At 38.4% G+C, this 12869-nt stretch overlaps 1 protein-coding gene across 1 annotated transcript; it reads right to left on the bottom strand.

The window, feature by feature from the left end:
- Positions 1 to 208: 208 nt before the first annotated feature.
- On the bottom strand, positions 209 to 4417 carry LOC124112430 (beta-porphyranase A-like). Its single transcript, XM_048384598.1, has 4 exons — positions 4325 to 4417; positions 3229 to 3471; positions 2742 to 2880; positions 209 to 1970 (listed from the first exon to the last, which is right to left on the bottom strand). The coding sequence occupies exons 1-4, from the start codon at positions 4331 to 4333 to the stop codon at positions 493 to 495; spliced, it is 1869 nt and encodes a 622-aa protein (XP_048240555.1). The 5' UTR covers positions 4334 to 4417; the 3' UTR covers positions 209 to 492.
- Positions 4418 to 12869: the final 8452 nt, after the last annotated feature.

Genomic DNA, 12869 nt, shown 5'->3' on the forward strand with positions numbered 1-12869 from the left:
AAAAAACTCTGAACATTCTATAATGTCATTATGAAAACAGTAAAATCTTCCATGTAAACCACCCCGCCATCTTATGTATATACTGTTTGCAAATTTATTCCTCATATGCCGAAGATCCCGGCCTGAGTGTAAAAAAGGTTCTGTTCTGTTCTGTTCAGAGATATAATGTGTTCCTCATCCACCGCTATAGACAACGTAAAATCTGATCCAATGTACCAATGTTCCATTTATTTAGGAAAGACTCGCACACACTTTACAATTGAGGATTTTGTATGGAGACACGACATTTTTTCAGCTACAGCTGCAAAGCCAGATAATTGTTTCTTTAAAACTATCAGCCTAAATATGTCTTTAAACAAGCACCTTCCAACTTTGTATATATTATGGCAGACTATTTTTTTCAACATACTGAATCATAATTACTTATATCGAGCATTTTCCAAGGCAGTTTTTCTTTTCGATAAAAACCCATTTGAGGAACTGTCATCATTATCATGACTTCAAATCAGATGGGATAGACTTGGCTGTAACAAGAGCAAATGAAGAAACATATCCTGCTGTCATGTCGTTAGAGAAGAGAACCTGAACCTGGTTAGCCCCAGTGACAAATAAGGATGTGGGGACTACAAACTCCCAAACCTCCCAATAGGTGGTGCTGTTAAACTTGTCGGAATCAAACAGCTTATAGTAAGAGTCAAGGCGGTGAACGTTGAAGGTTAGATATGTTACACTGTTTGTTTCATTAATCGGCCAACTGGCAGAAACTCTCAGTCTGGCACTGTAATATTGTCCATTTGGTAGATATATTACTGTTGAGGCGAATTTGTCCTTGATTGGTATAAGTGTATCAGCTCCGTAGTATGTGGTTTCGTTGAGAGTGACAGAAGGCAGTTTATTTGAAGGGGTCTTGAATGTAAAATGACATGTTGCTTCAGCAGGAAGCTCAACAATTCCATGGGTCTGCTGAATGTCGAAGGTTTCATTGAAGGTGATGATCGGGTACCAGTCGTCATTGATGGTAACGCAAGTAGCTTCTCCAGTGGTTGGTTTGATCCAGTCGTCTTCAAAGTCTAGCTTCACGGCCTGTGACTCCTGCGAATAGCTGTGCAAGAGAATGACCGTTTCGTTATGCTGAGAACTTGACATTGCTAACGGCGACACCGTTCGTTCCTCTCCATCATACTGGCTGGTAGTTCTGATAAAGGAGTAGTCTGACGTGAATTTGTACCAGAACTCGAAGACGTCGATAACTCTTCTGGGTTCTCCTTGGTTAGTGAAAAGAGACCAGTTGTAATATGGATTTTGTATATTGGCTAAAAGAAACACCACTGCTCTGTCAATGTATTCCCTGAGACCGAGCTGGGTAAATCGATGGGCATTGGAATGATATATTGTCGAAAAATCTACTATACCTGATTGAGCATATTTGTCAATTCCTAACACAATATCGCGGCCATATTCACTGATAACCAGGGGGACAATTTTCCTTTTCTTCAGATAGGCATAATTTTCAACCAGGTCGACAAATGCTACTAATCGTGCTTCATTCATACCAGTAAGATTGTAAGATTTCCCCGAAACAATAAGTGAGTTGTACGAATGAAAGGAAAACACGTCTAAATTGTCTAAAGTGACGTCCATGAAATTGGCCACTATTTTCCAGTACGTGAAGTTGTTTCTATCTGACGATCCAGTTTCCCCGTCGAGTGTAGGACCAGCAACTTTGATGTTAAACCTTGCATGGAGTTTCTCCGCAATTGATTTGTGGAACATGGCTACAGTCGTGAGGTTCAAGATGTTATAGTTGACTTCCGGTTCATTCATGGGTTCAATGTAGGGTGGGATCTGTCCTTTGGTAAATTCGTAAACTCCTTGCACCATCAGCATCATGAACTCAGCAGCAGCATCGACGTTGTTGGGGAATTGACCTGCATGTTCGGACTGGTTCATCCAACTCGGGTAAAACAAACCTGTAAAAAGCATGAGAAAAAGAAATATGTACAAAACAAATTTCGTCGTAAATGAATGTAAAAGAAACGGTTTTGAATGCTAGTTATGATATGAAATGTTAACACATTGAAGCTAAGAATGTATGGACTAACTAAGGATAACATATCATTGCAAAAGTCATGGTATCATCTCAGTTTCTTCTTCCGAAATAGCTTTATTATGTCTATTGAAAATAGTAGATGTTCCCTCCAGAAATTATTATTATGAAGAAGCATGACATGTGTACCATGTGCCTTACGACCTTCCAGTCTCGAAGTGTTTTTCAAGGCACCTCATTTTGGCAATAAATTGTACAAATGCTTGGAGTTTATTGTGTAAGTCACCCTCATCAATTACTTTATATGTACATCTAACAGGTGTTAATAGTGCATGTTTTAATATGACTTTTTGTGCAATATCCTCACTCAAGATAATAAAATCATAAATAAACAATGTATTGCCCGGAAAATAAGGTTATTATTAACTTGCTTTGAAACAAATATCAAATAAAACTGTTATGTACAACACTGTATCCTAACTAAAATGAAATGTAGAATTGCAAATTTCAAGCTTTGGGGTTAAAGTAAAATTAAGTTGGGCCTTTAATGGTTGCCGAATCTGAAGGGTTGAAAAGTCCCAGAATAATTATGCATTCTTTATTCTCAACAAGGCCAAAGAACATTGTTTGCCTAATGTCCTATTTTAATCATTGTATTTTCTATCTTTGGCTTAGTGCACAAATACCTTCTTACCTTCCGACATCATGATCATGTCGTTCTCATAACCACTGTTAATGTTAGCAAGGTATAGGGAAAACAGTTCCTTCTGTTTTGTGGCATTCTTCAGGTAGTTGGGATCTGGGTAGCCGCTTCGGTTTGGGTCCTCTGGCCACTGATCACAATAGAATTTTTATTCGATCAAGTAAACAGTTAGGAGAGGGAAATTATGTGTCTTTCGATTTGGAAGTGTAATTTGGACTATATCACCTTTGAACTAACGTATCCAACGTATCAAATTCCAATTAAGAACATTCAACCACTCGGCATGCAGTACATGCTCCCATACACTTTACAATCTTATGTGTTTTAGCATAAATATCACGTCAGCAAAGTAGTTAAAATTATACGATGTCACACTGGATTAATGTTCAGTGTTTGTGAAGAGACTGCAGTTGGTTGACATATAACCCTCCGTGGATAGACACTGACTGGTTAAATGACTGGTATAAGGTGATCTTACATCTTCGAAAAGACGATAACTTAAGCCATTGTTATTCCAGCGCCCAGCGTCAGTCCGAAGGCTCCGACATTTGGGAATAAACGACTCCTGATCAAGGCCGTTGTGCTTGTTCCACCTATTACTGTCATAGCGAGCACTGCCTCCCTGTGCCAACCATTGAGAGTGGATCGTCACCGTCGTGTCACTGTACACACTGCCTATGGACAGGCTCAAGGTGAAATAGGCCAGTGTCCATTCAGATTGCTGTAAATGTAAAGTTATGGCAAAATTAAATGATCACTGGATTGTGACCTTGACGTCAACTTAGATACCGACTCAAAAAAAGCCGTTACATGTGCGAGATCGTTACATCTCCGTTATCCTACTCCTCCTCCTCGTCGTCATCATCTAGACTTAACATATCTGGCTACATTGATATAAGGTCAATAAGCAGCTTATAGAAACATTTGTTCAAATAATCATGTAGTTTTGCAAATAAAACATAAAAACAGACGACTGAGACATAATGATATGAAACTTTTCTATTGTTTTTAACGACGTTTCATGGCTACATCCTGTCTCTTCATCTGTTGAATATTGAGTATTTTTAAGTGAGTTATCATATACATATGCTGAAATGTTTATTCTGGAAGGGATCAAAGTACAATGATAGTATATACGCTCTCACAATGCACCTGAAGTACGCAACGAAAGATGTTACAAACATTAAATAATGTGCTGGTTCAGACCAACTTCTAAATATCTTTTTAAACCCAACGTAGAATAAGTGTAAATAATGTTACATTGTAAAGTACATGCTTCCAAAAAAAATTTCGAAAGTTATGTTAGTATCAGGAACGTGACCTGTAACGTATCATTCATTAAAAGCAACTCACGTGTATGAAAAATGAAAGAAGATTGTTCTGGTTTTGAGTCCCCATAGACGCACCAACCATCTAAGTGTTGTCTTTTCATAATCCAAATCGATAGATTATCTTATTTTGACTCACTTTGACAGGAGATGTCGGATTGTAAATCAATATGTTAATTCTTGACATGCATGCAGTTTGACATGCACTTTTCACATTCATACGGCGACACGGGTGTTTGTACTCACATGAAGCATTACGCAAATTCACCTGGATATCAACACACCAACTTCTGACAAAGTTAGGTCAACACTCACTTGCTGTGTAGCGGCAAGTTTTATACACTTTCATGAGATCTTCTTATCGTGTGATATCACAAATGTGTCACCTACATACCCTTGGACCAGATTGTTGTCCCAGTCACTTTTCAAATTGCTTTATCTCCAAATATGTTCCCCTTTAAAAGCGCATGTGTCGTTTTCAAGATATACTTTTTGTGACGTTTACAATGCTGCTTTTAGGACCATATGTATGTGGAAAAAGATGTGTCGACTATTGTAAATGTCTACATTAAACCTCCTGCCCATGGAACCAAGAAGCCTGCGGATGAGACCTTGTGTAATGGCAGCTCATTCCACCCTCTGGCCAAAACAATCGATTTGCTTAGTAGATTAGTGGAATTGTATTCCGCTTACTGTCATTTTGCAAACATTCGTGAATGCATATTAGCATGGACATTTACCCTCATGTTTGTCAGTGCTGAAGAATGTACCACCAAGATACTGAAATGTTAAACTTTATTACGAACATTTCAAAATTCATTATATTCTCATATTAAACATTTGTTTTTCATTCTGTTGTTAGATGATTAGCAATAGTCAACTTGTTATTGGCCCTTCGACATTTTGGTCAGTTCAATAGACAGATATAGATTAATTAATAAGTACCAAAAATAAATTACACCCCGTCAAGTATCGCACCACCAAGATAATTTGATGATCAGAAGAGATGGGTATGAAAAAGCAATCAAAAATGTTATTTGAAGTCAAATATAATACCCACATCACATTTAAATGATCAACAGTGTAAGTCAATATTCTGTACAAGAGTATCACTGGCTCTAACCCTACGTCCTAATTGATTCACATAGATGCTCGATAGGATTCCTGTCTGGGCTTCGAGAAGGCCACTGTTCGCCACTATTTCCATTCATTTTTTTTAAACAATCTGTCAAAGGAATAGATTTCTGCCTGAGGATTTTTTTATGGGGTTTGTATAAAAAATGGGCTTGGTTTTTTGGGGGGAAAAGAAAGCGAATTAATAAAGATTGGATCGAAACGATCTATGCATTGTAGCTTGCTTCTACCTTCTTTATGTATCCATGTACCATCATTCTATCTAAGTTATATCTATGTCGCGCACAGACCTATACCCAAATGTCATACAGACACCCTGAAACATCTGCAATGAATATATATCAAGAAACACCATAATCAGAAAAGGAAATACACACTAATATATATTAAACGATTGCTTGGAAGTTTTTTACATGAGTTTAGTGAAAAGAAAATCATTGACTACATTGGACAATTAACTGGTTATCAGTTGTGTCACCAGGTCGTGAAACTACCCTGGACATGGTCTACTGACCGCACTGCTTCCCTGCTTTTTTCCGACACCACTCGGCAAAATCCGGCGATCGTCGCTGTACAGTGTCATTGCATGCTGTGTTAGAAAATTACTCGACTATTTCATTCTCCAGTGATTTAATGGCACACTCTTACAATGCTTTGACTTGATGTATGTTATCTCATATATGTTTGCTACCTCATTCATGTATTAAAATGTGTTCGTGACTACAAGTTTACTGTACGTTCAGATATTTCTGATAAATTTATTATCGCTTTTTACACGTGTGTAAACTTGTATATTAGGGTAAAAAGTCTGAAAATGATACTGGAAAAGATGCAGATGTTCATTATGATAGAGGCAAGATAACGTTTGTTAAACATATCGTTTTCTTTATTCATGAGTATTTCACAATAGCAACTTTTCACAATAAAAAGAACCTATATACTGATTGTAAACCAGTTATTAGGCAATATGTTAATAAATGTTGGCAGTCAAATTGAGATACTCAAACCACTTACAAGCTGCACAATATTCAACCACTGACAATATCAGTGTCGGTTGCCGTAGATGATGTTGCTTTACGCTGATGTCGTATAGGACATTCACAATTTTACTCATGCTTTCCTATGAAAGGGAGAAGATGCTCCCATGTGTATTCCCTGTCAATGTCAAGTTACCATGAAACACATACTTTAAGACTGTGTGGATTTAATATGTGCGACATATTTTAATGTTTCTACTTTGGAACAACTTTTTATTCAAGTTCATGGCCATACAATTGTAGCATTTGTGAAAGAAATTCGTCTTTATGACAATGGACAATATTGTAGGTTTTAACCCAAATAGTCAAGTCTTTTCTATTTGTCAGCGATATATGACTGACATTTTATAAGATCTTTGATATCATACTTTTATGGATGTTTTTTTTTTTTATAAGCACGTGTTTGAAATTTTAACTGGTTCTCGCCGTATATGACTGGAGGATTGCTGATGCGGCGTAAAACAATATTTATTCATCCATTCATTCAATAAAAAGAAAACTTAAGCTTCTCTCTTCTATGATTTGTGTAAGGAGAAATAATTTCAAAATGGCGGCCCGTTTTCGTTTAATAGAAGTTGTTGACGACTATTGATGTCTCTTAAGTCGTAATATCAATATATTAGACTTATTAGTGATGACTTAAATATGTATTTTCAAATACTTATTAATTTTCATTGATATAGATGTAGTTTTCACGATAATATTGAGTGGCGAGCAGATTCTATATTTGCACGGATTACTGAAAAATAAGTGTCACAGGCATACTGTCTATAATGCTCATGTCTTGCTGTCAATGATTATGGCTACTCCAAAGTCTATTGTACGATTTCGACTTCATCATACAATGTGTCTATGAATCACAACCAAATAGTGATGAAACGAAAGGTCCTCTCCAAGCTTTGTGGCGTCAAGGTCACGTCTTAATCTTTATCATTATGGGCGTCGATTTAACTGATAGAGCATATCAGATGTTGGTGACGTGTATTGGTTATCTCCCCTGCCTCGAATTGTCGGTGTGCCCTGGGTCTTGGCCGGGTGGTTTTCTGGACCCGTTAAACCTTATCTGTAATGTCATGAGTCTTTCTGTAGGTGGTTCATTTTGACAAATACACCCCACACGAACAAAACTGCACATCTTAATCATTACGAATAGCTGTGCAAGAGAATGACCGTTTCGTTATGCTGAGAACTTGACATTGCTAACGGTTCGTTCCTCTCCATCAAGCTGGCTGGTAGTTCTGATAAAGGAGTACGTGAATTTGTACCAGAACTCGAAGACGTCGATAACTCTTTTGGGTTCTCCTTGGTTAGTGAAAAGTGACCAGTTGTAATATGGATATTCTATGTTGGCTAACAGAAACACCCTGAGACCGAGCTGGGTAAATCGGTGGGCATTGAAGTGATATATTGTCGCAAAATCTACTATCCCTGGAGGAGTATAAGTTCAAAAACTGACTTAAGTCTGAGTTTTTACTCAAATCTGAGAAAACTCAGCAAAATGCATTTCTCCAACCAAACTGAGTTCAATTTTCGACTCAAACTGAGTTCGAAACCACATAAAACTTAAGTAAGCCTACATGGTTACTTAAGTTTTTATTCGGACAAAAATGGCGATTGCTAATAGACGTAAGCGGAGATCGAGAAGGAGACAGGTTATTTCCAGGCGGCTTACCGATCGTGAAAACCCACTGGAATACATGTCGAACGATGATTTGTTCACGTTGTCAATGAGTAAAATTCGCTCTTCTGCAGTCCAATTCGGCCTCAGTTTGCTTTCAGCCATCGCGGATATGTTAGCAGACGACAAAACGTAACATCACGCGCTTCCGTGTTTACATTGGAAACGGAAGTCAAATCTCGCGCCAAGGCCGCTTACATCGCATAAAAAAACAAACTGAGATCGAACTTAAGTCCTGAGTTAAAAACTCAGCTGAGTTTTTGCTGAGTTTGATTCGAGAAATGCAGTTGAGTAAAAAGCTTTATCCGTACCAGTAGAATTGTGAGATTTTCCAGAAACAATAAGTGAGTTGTACGAATGAAAGGAAAACACGTCTAAATAGTATCTAAAAAGTATCGTCCATGAAAGTGGCCACTTTTTTCCAGTATCTAAAATTGTTTCTATCCTACGCTCCAGTTTCTCCATCAAGTGTAGGACCAGGAACTTTGATGTTAAATCTTGCATGGAGTTTCTCCGCAACTGATTTGTGGAACATGGCAACAGTTGTGAAATTCTGGATGTTAAATTTGGGGTCCGGTTCATTCATGGGTTCAATGTAGGGTGGGATCTGTCCGATGGTGAAGTCGTGAACTCCTTGCACCATCAACGTCATGAACACAGCAGCAGCATCGACGTTGTTGGGGAATTGACCTTCATGTTCAGACTGGTTCATCTAACTCGGATAGAACAAGCCTGAAAAATGAATTTGTTCGTAAACGAATATAAAAGAGATGGCTTTGAACACTTGATATGATATGAATTTTGGTCTTGTTTGATGTTAAGAATGTGTGTCCTAATTAAGAATAAAGCATAATTGTCAAAGTCATAGTCACATCTTAGTTTCTTCTTCTGAATCACGTTTTACAGCTTAATAATGCTTATTCATCTTAATTGTCCTCCAAAAAGTATGATTATCAAAAAGCTTAACATCGGTACAATGCGCATTTCGACCTTCTTGTCTCATATTGTCCCGAATATGTTTGAGTGTAAACTGCAAAGGGTATAAAGTTGTATATCATTTTACACTTAGGACCATTTTGTGAACATTCGTCAATGCATATTGACACATATATTTATGTCAGCCAAAATATGGCATATATAGCTCTGGTTTTAAATGGTAATGACCTAAATTTTGATATCTTTTGTGACATTTTGGGCAATATTTGAAAGTTATTGGTGCTGTACCAGTCCTGTCTGTTCAGTAGTGAGATATAGTTACATATAGTTTATATAGAACATATAGCTTTTGTAACAGGATGTGGAGACATTCTAAGAAGCAATCGTGGTTTTTTACTGAAGTTGGTGAATCTGAGTTTAACCTGAACAGCAAATGATCCTCCTATTCGTGGAACAGATAACGGTTATAAATGAACAGATTCCATTACAGTATCATCGTCACTTGAATTTCAACCTCTTAAGGTCCAGTGCCTCGCTGAAGTCGTGACAACAAAGTAAGTTATATCAAGTAAGGCGTTTGAGATGATCTCACATCTTCGAAGAGACGATGATTGAGGTCATTGTCATACCACCGCCCGCCGTCAGTCCGAAGTCTCCGGCGGTTGGACCCCTGATCCAGGCCGTTGTGCTTGTTCAACCTCTGTCATAGCGAGCACTACCTCCCTGCGCCAACCGTTGATGGTGGATCGCCACCGTCGTGTCACTGTATACACTGCCTATTGACAGCAAAAGAGACCAGTGCCCATTCCATTTTCAATATACAGTTAAGGCTTATTAAAATGATTACTGGATTGTGACTGTCGACTGGCGAAAGAACCTTGTCGTTAAGTTTGAAAAGGACTCAGAAAACATCTTTACATGTGTGATATCGGTCATCATCATCATCAGCATCCGGTTTTACGTATCTGGCTATAATTATATCAATAAGCACCATGTACATCCAGTTGTTCAAACGAGCGTGTACTTTCGCAAATGAAACATAAAACCAGACAACAGAGACGTAACGATACCTGTGAAACTTCTGTTTATGGATAACAAATTCTACGATGTTTCGGGGTTACATATTGACTCATCATTGGGTGAATATTTGAATGTGAATTATTATTTTATGTTATTATATATTTACATGCTGATATGAAAAATCATTGTAAGTCCCCATGATCTCCAATAAGGTGGTCTACCTTTGGTTGCTGGTGGTCTATAGCCCAGTGTTAATTTCTACAAACTAGTCTACTGAAAACTTATTTAAGTGCGATCTGGTTTGTTTTATACCAAAAAATGAGATACTTGCCTTGGTGTTTTACTGTCCTTTTGTCGACAGGTATTTAATAATAATTAGGATTATAGTTCTCATCGCAATATGGCTGCAATATTGCCGATGCGATGTAACATTGTAACTCACTCATTCACTCATTTATTCGGGGTAGGATTAAGGTACAAAGATAACAATGTATACGCTTACTTTGTGCACCTGATGAAGGCGTAAGGCGTAGCCCTGCAACGTCGTTAATACAGGTAATAGAAGTTGTTGTTTACAAAAAAAGTTTGTGTCTTCGTTTTCTGCTTACTTCAATATGCCTACATGCGGAACGTGACCTGTAACCATGGTAACGAACCATTCATTAAACACAACACATCAGCAACTCGCGTGATTGAAAAAAAGATTATTTTATCCTTTTGGGTCCAAATAGACACAACAGCCATTCTGCGTACTCTCATATAATAATGCCAATTGGATTTCAGTTATTTCATTTTGAGTCGAGCCGTTAATTCTTGACAATGTCATAGGCTATACAGTTTGGCTTGTACCTTACATTTTATGAAATCTTCTTATCGTACGTTGTCCGACAAAAAGAATACCAGAATTCGCCACGTACGTTTCTTAGGACCAGATGGCATCCAGTTATTTTTCGACTTGTTTTATCTCTCGATATAGACTTATCTGCAAAAGAAAAACATATATGGGTTTCAAGAGATTTTTTCCGTGACTTTTACAAGGCCATGTGTGTGGTACTTTAACGGAGAGGTTTTTCTACGAAGATTTCATAAGACACTTGGTCAAAAAATCATCCACTGTCTCAGTGACGGTTTCACAGCGTTTTATAGTAGACATGTGGAGGGCATTTCCAATTTTGACTCACCAGTGACAAAAAATTATGTCTGATACACTTCTCTACTTTCACGTGTACTTGGTTTCTTTCGGGTGAACAACTGACTTGCCTTAGCATGTGTTTGTGACGGATGCCACAGGTGGGACAGAATACGATGACGCTTTCGCGCACACCTGGAATCATCACTATTTGATAGAAATCATTTCCACATGCTCATGATATAGTCGGAATCGTAAAACGACTCTGCTTTTAGCAGAGATTTCTTATGAATGTGGAAAGGGTTCTGTAGCTCTTATCTGCATGTGCCGGTTACGGCACTCCCCGTGGGGAGTAGAATGTGTCCCCAGCACCCCATTGCTGGTCGTAAAAGGCGACCGAATTGGCATCCCGTTGGCCCTGGGTTGTGCCCCAGTGGTGGTTGAGGGCATAGGTTCCAGGAATAGTGTTCCTGTGCCAAATACACCACTTCGACTCTTAATTCGCCGAGACGGGTGGTAGGATGGGCCCGGTCCAACAATCGACTGGTCATGCCAAGCCCTGTGCGTTATCTGTTTATGCAAGGATTTCACCCAATTTCGTCCTTATTTTGCAAATTTTCTTCTTCTGAAATTGTTCTGAAACCAAATATGTTTGTTTGAATGTTGAATTATTTGCAGTATTTGCCAAGAGTTTCATGGGCCAATCTAGTGGTACGTCAGTTATGTTTCTGCTTGAGTATGCCCTCGGTGTAGGCTTGGTACCGACTGCTGGAGACCCACAGGCATTTACGTTATCATACAGATGACACTGATGATGAGGAAGATATGATCACCAGACTATGCTATCCAGAACGTGAAACCTGGCCTCGGTTCATCGTTGCTGAATCTAATGAAAATCCAATGACTTCTTGTTCTACTTTTTAGAAAAAAGCAATCAAAGGTATCGCTGGAACTTTAAAGAATGTCACGAAAATTAGATATGGTGCTGTTCTTAAATCTTATCGAAGCAACCTGCTAACCACCTAAATTTCTGAACTTCAGCAAAGGAATTATCGATGACAGAGATAAGAGTCTTGCTGATCTCTCAACGTTGTGAGTCAATTACGTATGCAGGGTGTAGTTGAGGCTGAGCGTTTCAACTTAAGAAGGAATGAGTCTATTCACTTTCCAACACATGCCTGCTTAAGATTAATGTTCCAATGTTACATCAAACAATTAAAGTAGGTTGCTCCTCTTTGAGAATTGACAAGTATGTTTCCAATCATCTCAGATGCTTTAATTGCCAGACACTTGGCCATGGACAGAAAACATGTAACAATCATGCTGCTTGCTATCGTTGAGGCAGCGAAGATCATGATAGCAGCACATGAAAATCTGAACTTAAATGTGTTCATTGCTCTGGTTCACACATGTCCTCATGATCATCAAAACAATGCCAAGTTTGGTCATTTGAAATGACCACTCAATAAAACCGATACAAAAGGATACAGATACCCTATATCCATTTTCAATAGATTTGGTATTTTAGATTACATGAAATAACTTTATGCTGATCATATATACCTCAATCATCTCTCTTCAAATGGGTATCAGCGGCGGTCGGGTAGCCTGGTGGTTAAAGCGTTCGATCGTAACGCCGAAGACCCGGATTCGATCCCCGACATGGGTACAATTGGTGAAGCCCATTTCTGGTGTCCCCCGCCGGGATATTGCTGGAATATTGCTAAAAGCGGCGTAAAACCACACTCACTCACTCAAATGGGGATCTGGATATGTCCATTGACTTAAATGGTCACAATCCCTTATGGGGTTCATCTCATCAGAATGATAAGGAGAAAAGTGCTAGAATAATTGCTT

The sequence above is a fragment of the Haliotis rufescens genome, unplaced genomic scaffold (genome assembly GCF_023055435.1).
Source record: "Haliotis rufescens isolate VD_foot unplaced genomic scaffold, xgHalRufe1.0.p SCAF_5, whole genome shotgun sequence".
Classification (NCBI taxonomy): Eukaryota; Metazoa; Mollusca; class Gastropoda; order Lepetellida; family Haliotidae; genus Haliotis; species Haliotis rufescens.

What these genes read in the sequence shown, in the direction of transcription:
- LOC124112430 (XM_048384598.1), bottom strand. An exon ending in GTTATCGTCTTTTCGAAGAT is followed by an intron (nt 2,881 to 3,228) that starts GTAAGATCACCT and finishes TATTGTGATCAG; the next exon opens with TGGCCAGAGGACCCAAACCG. An exon ending in CATGATCATGATGTCGGAAG is followed by an intron (nt 1,971 to 2,741) that starts GTAAGAAGGTAT and finishes TGCTTTTTACAG; the next exon opens with GTTTGTTTTACCCGAGTTGG.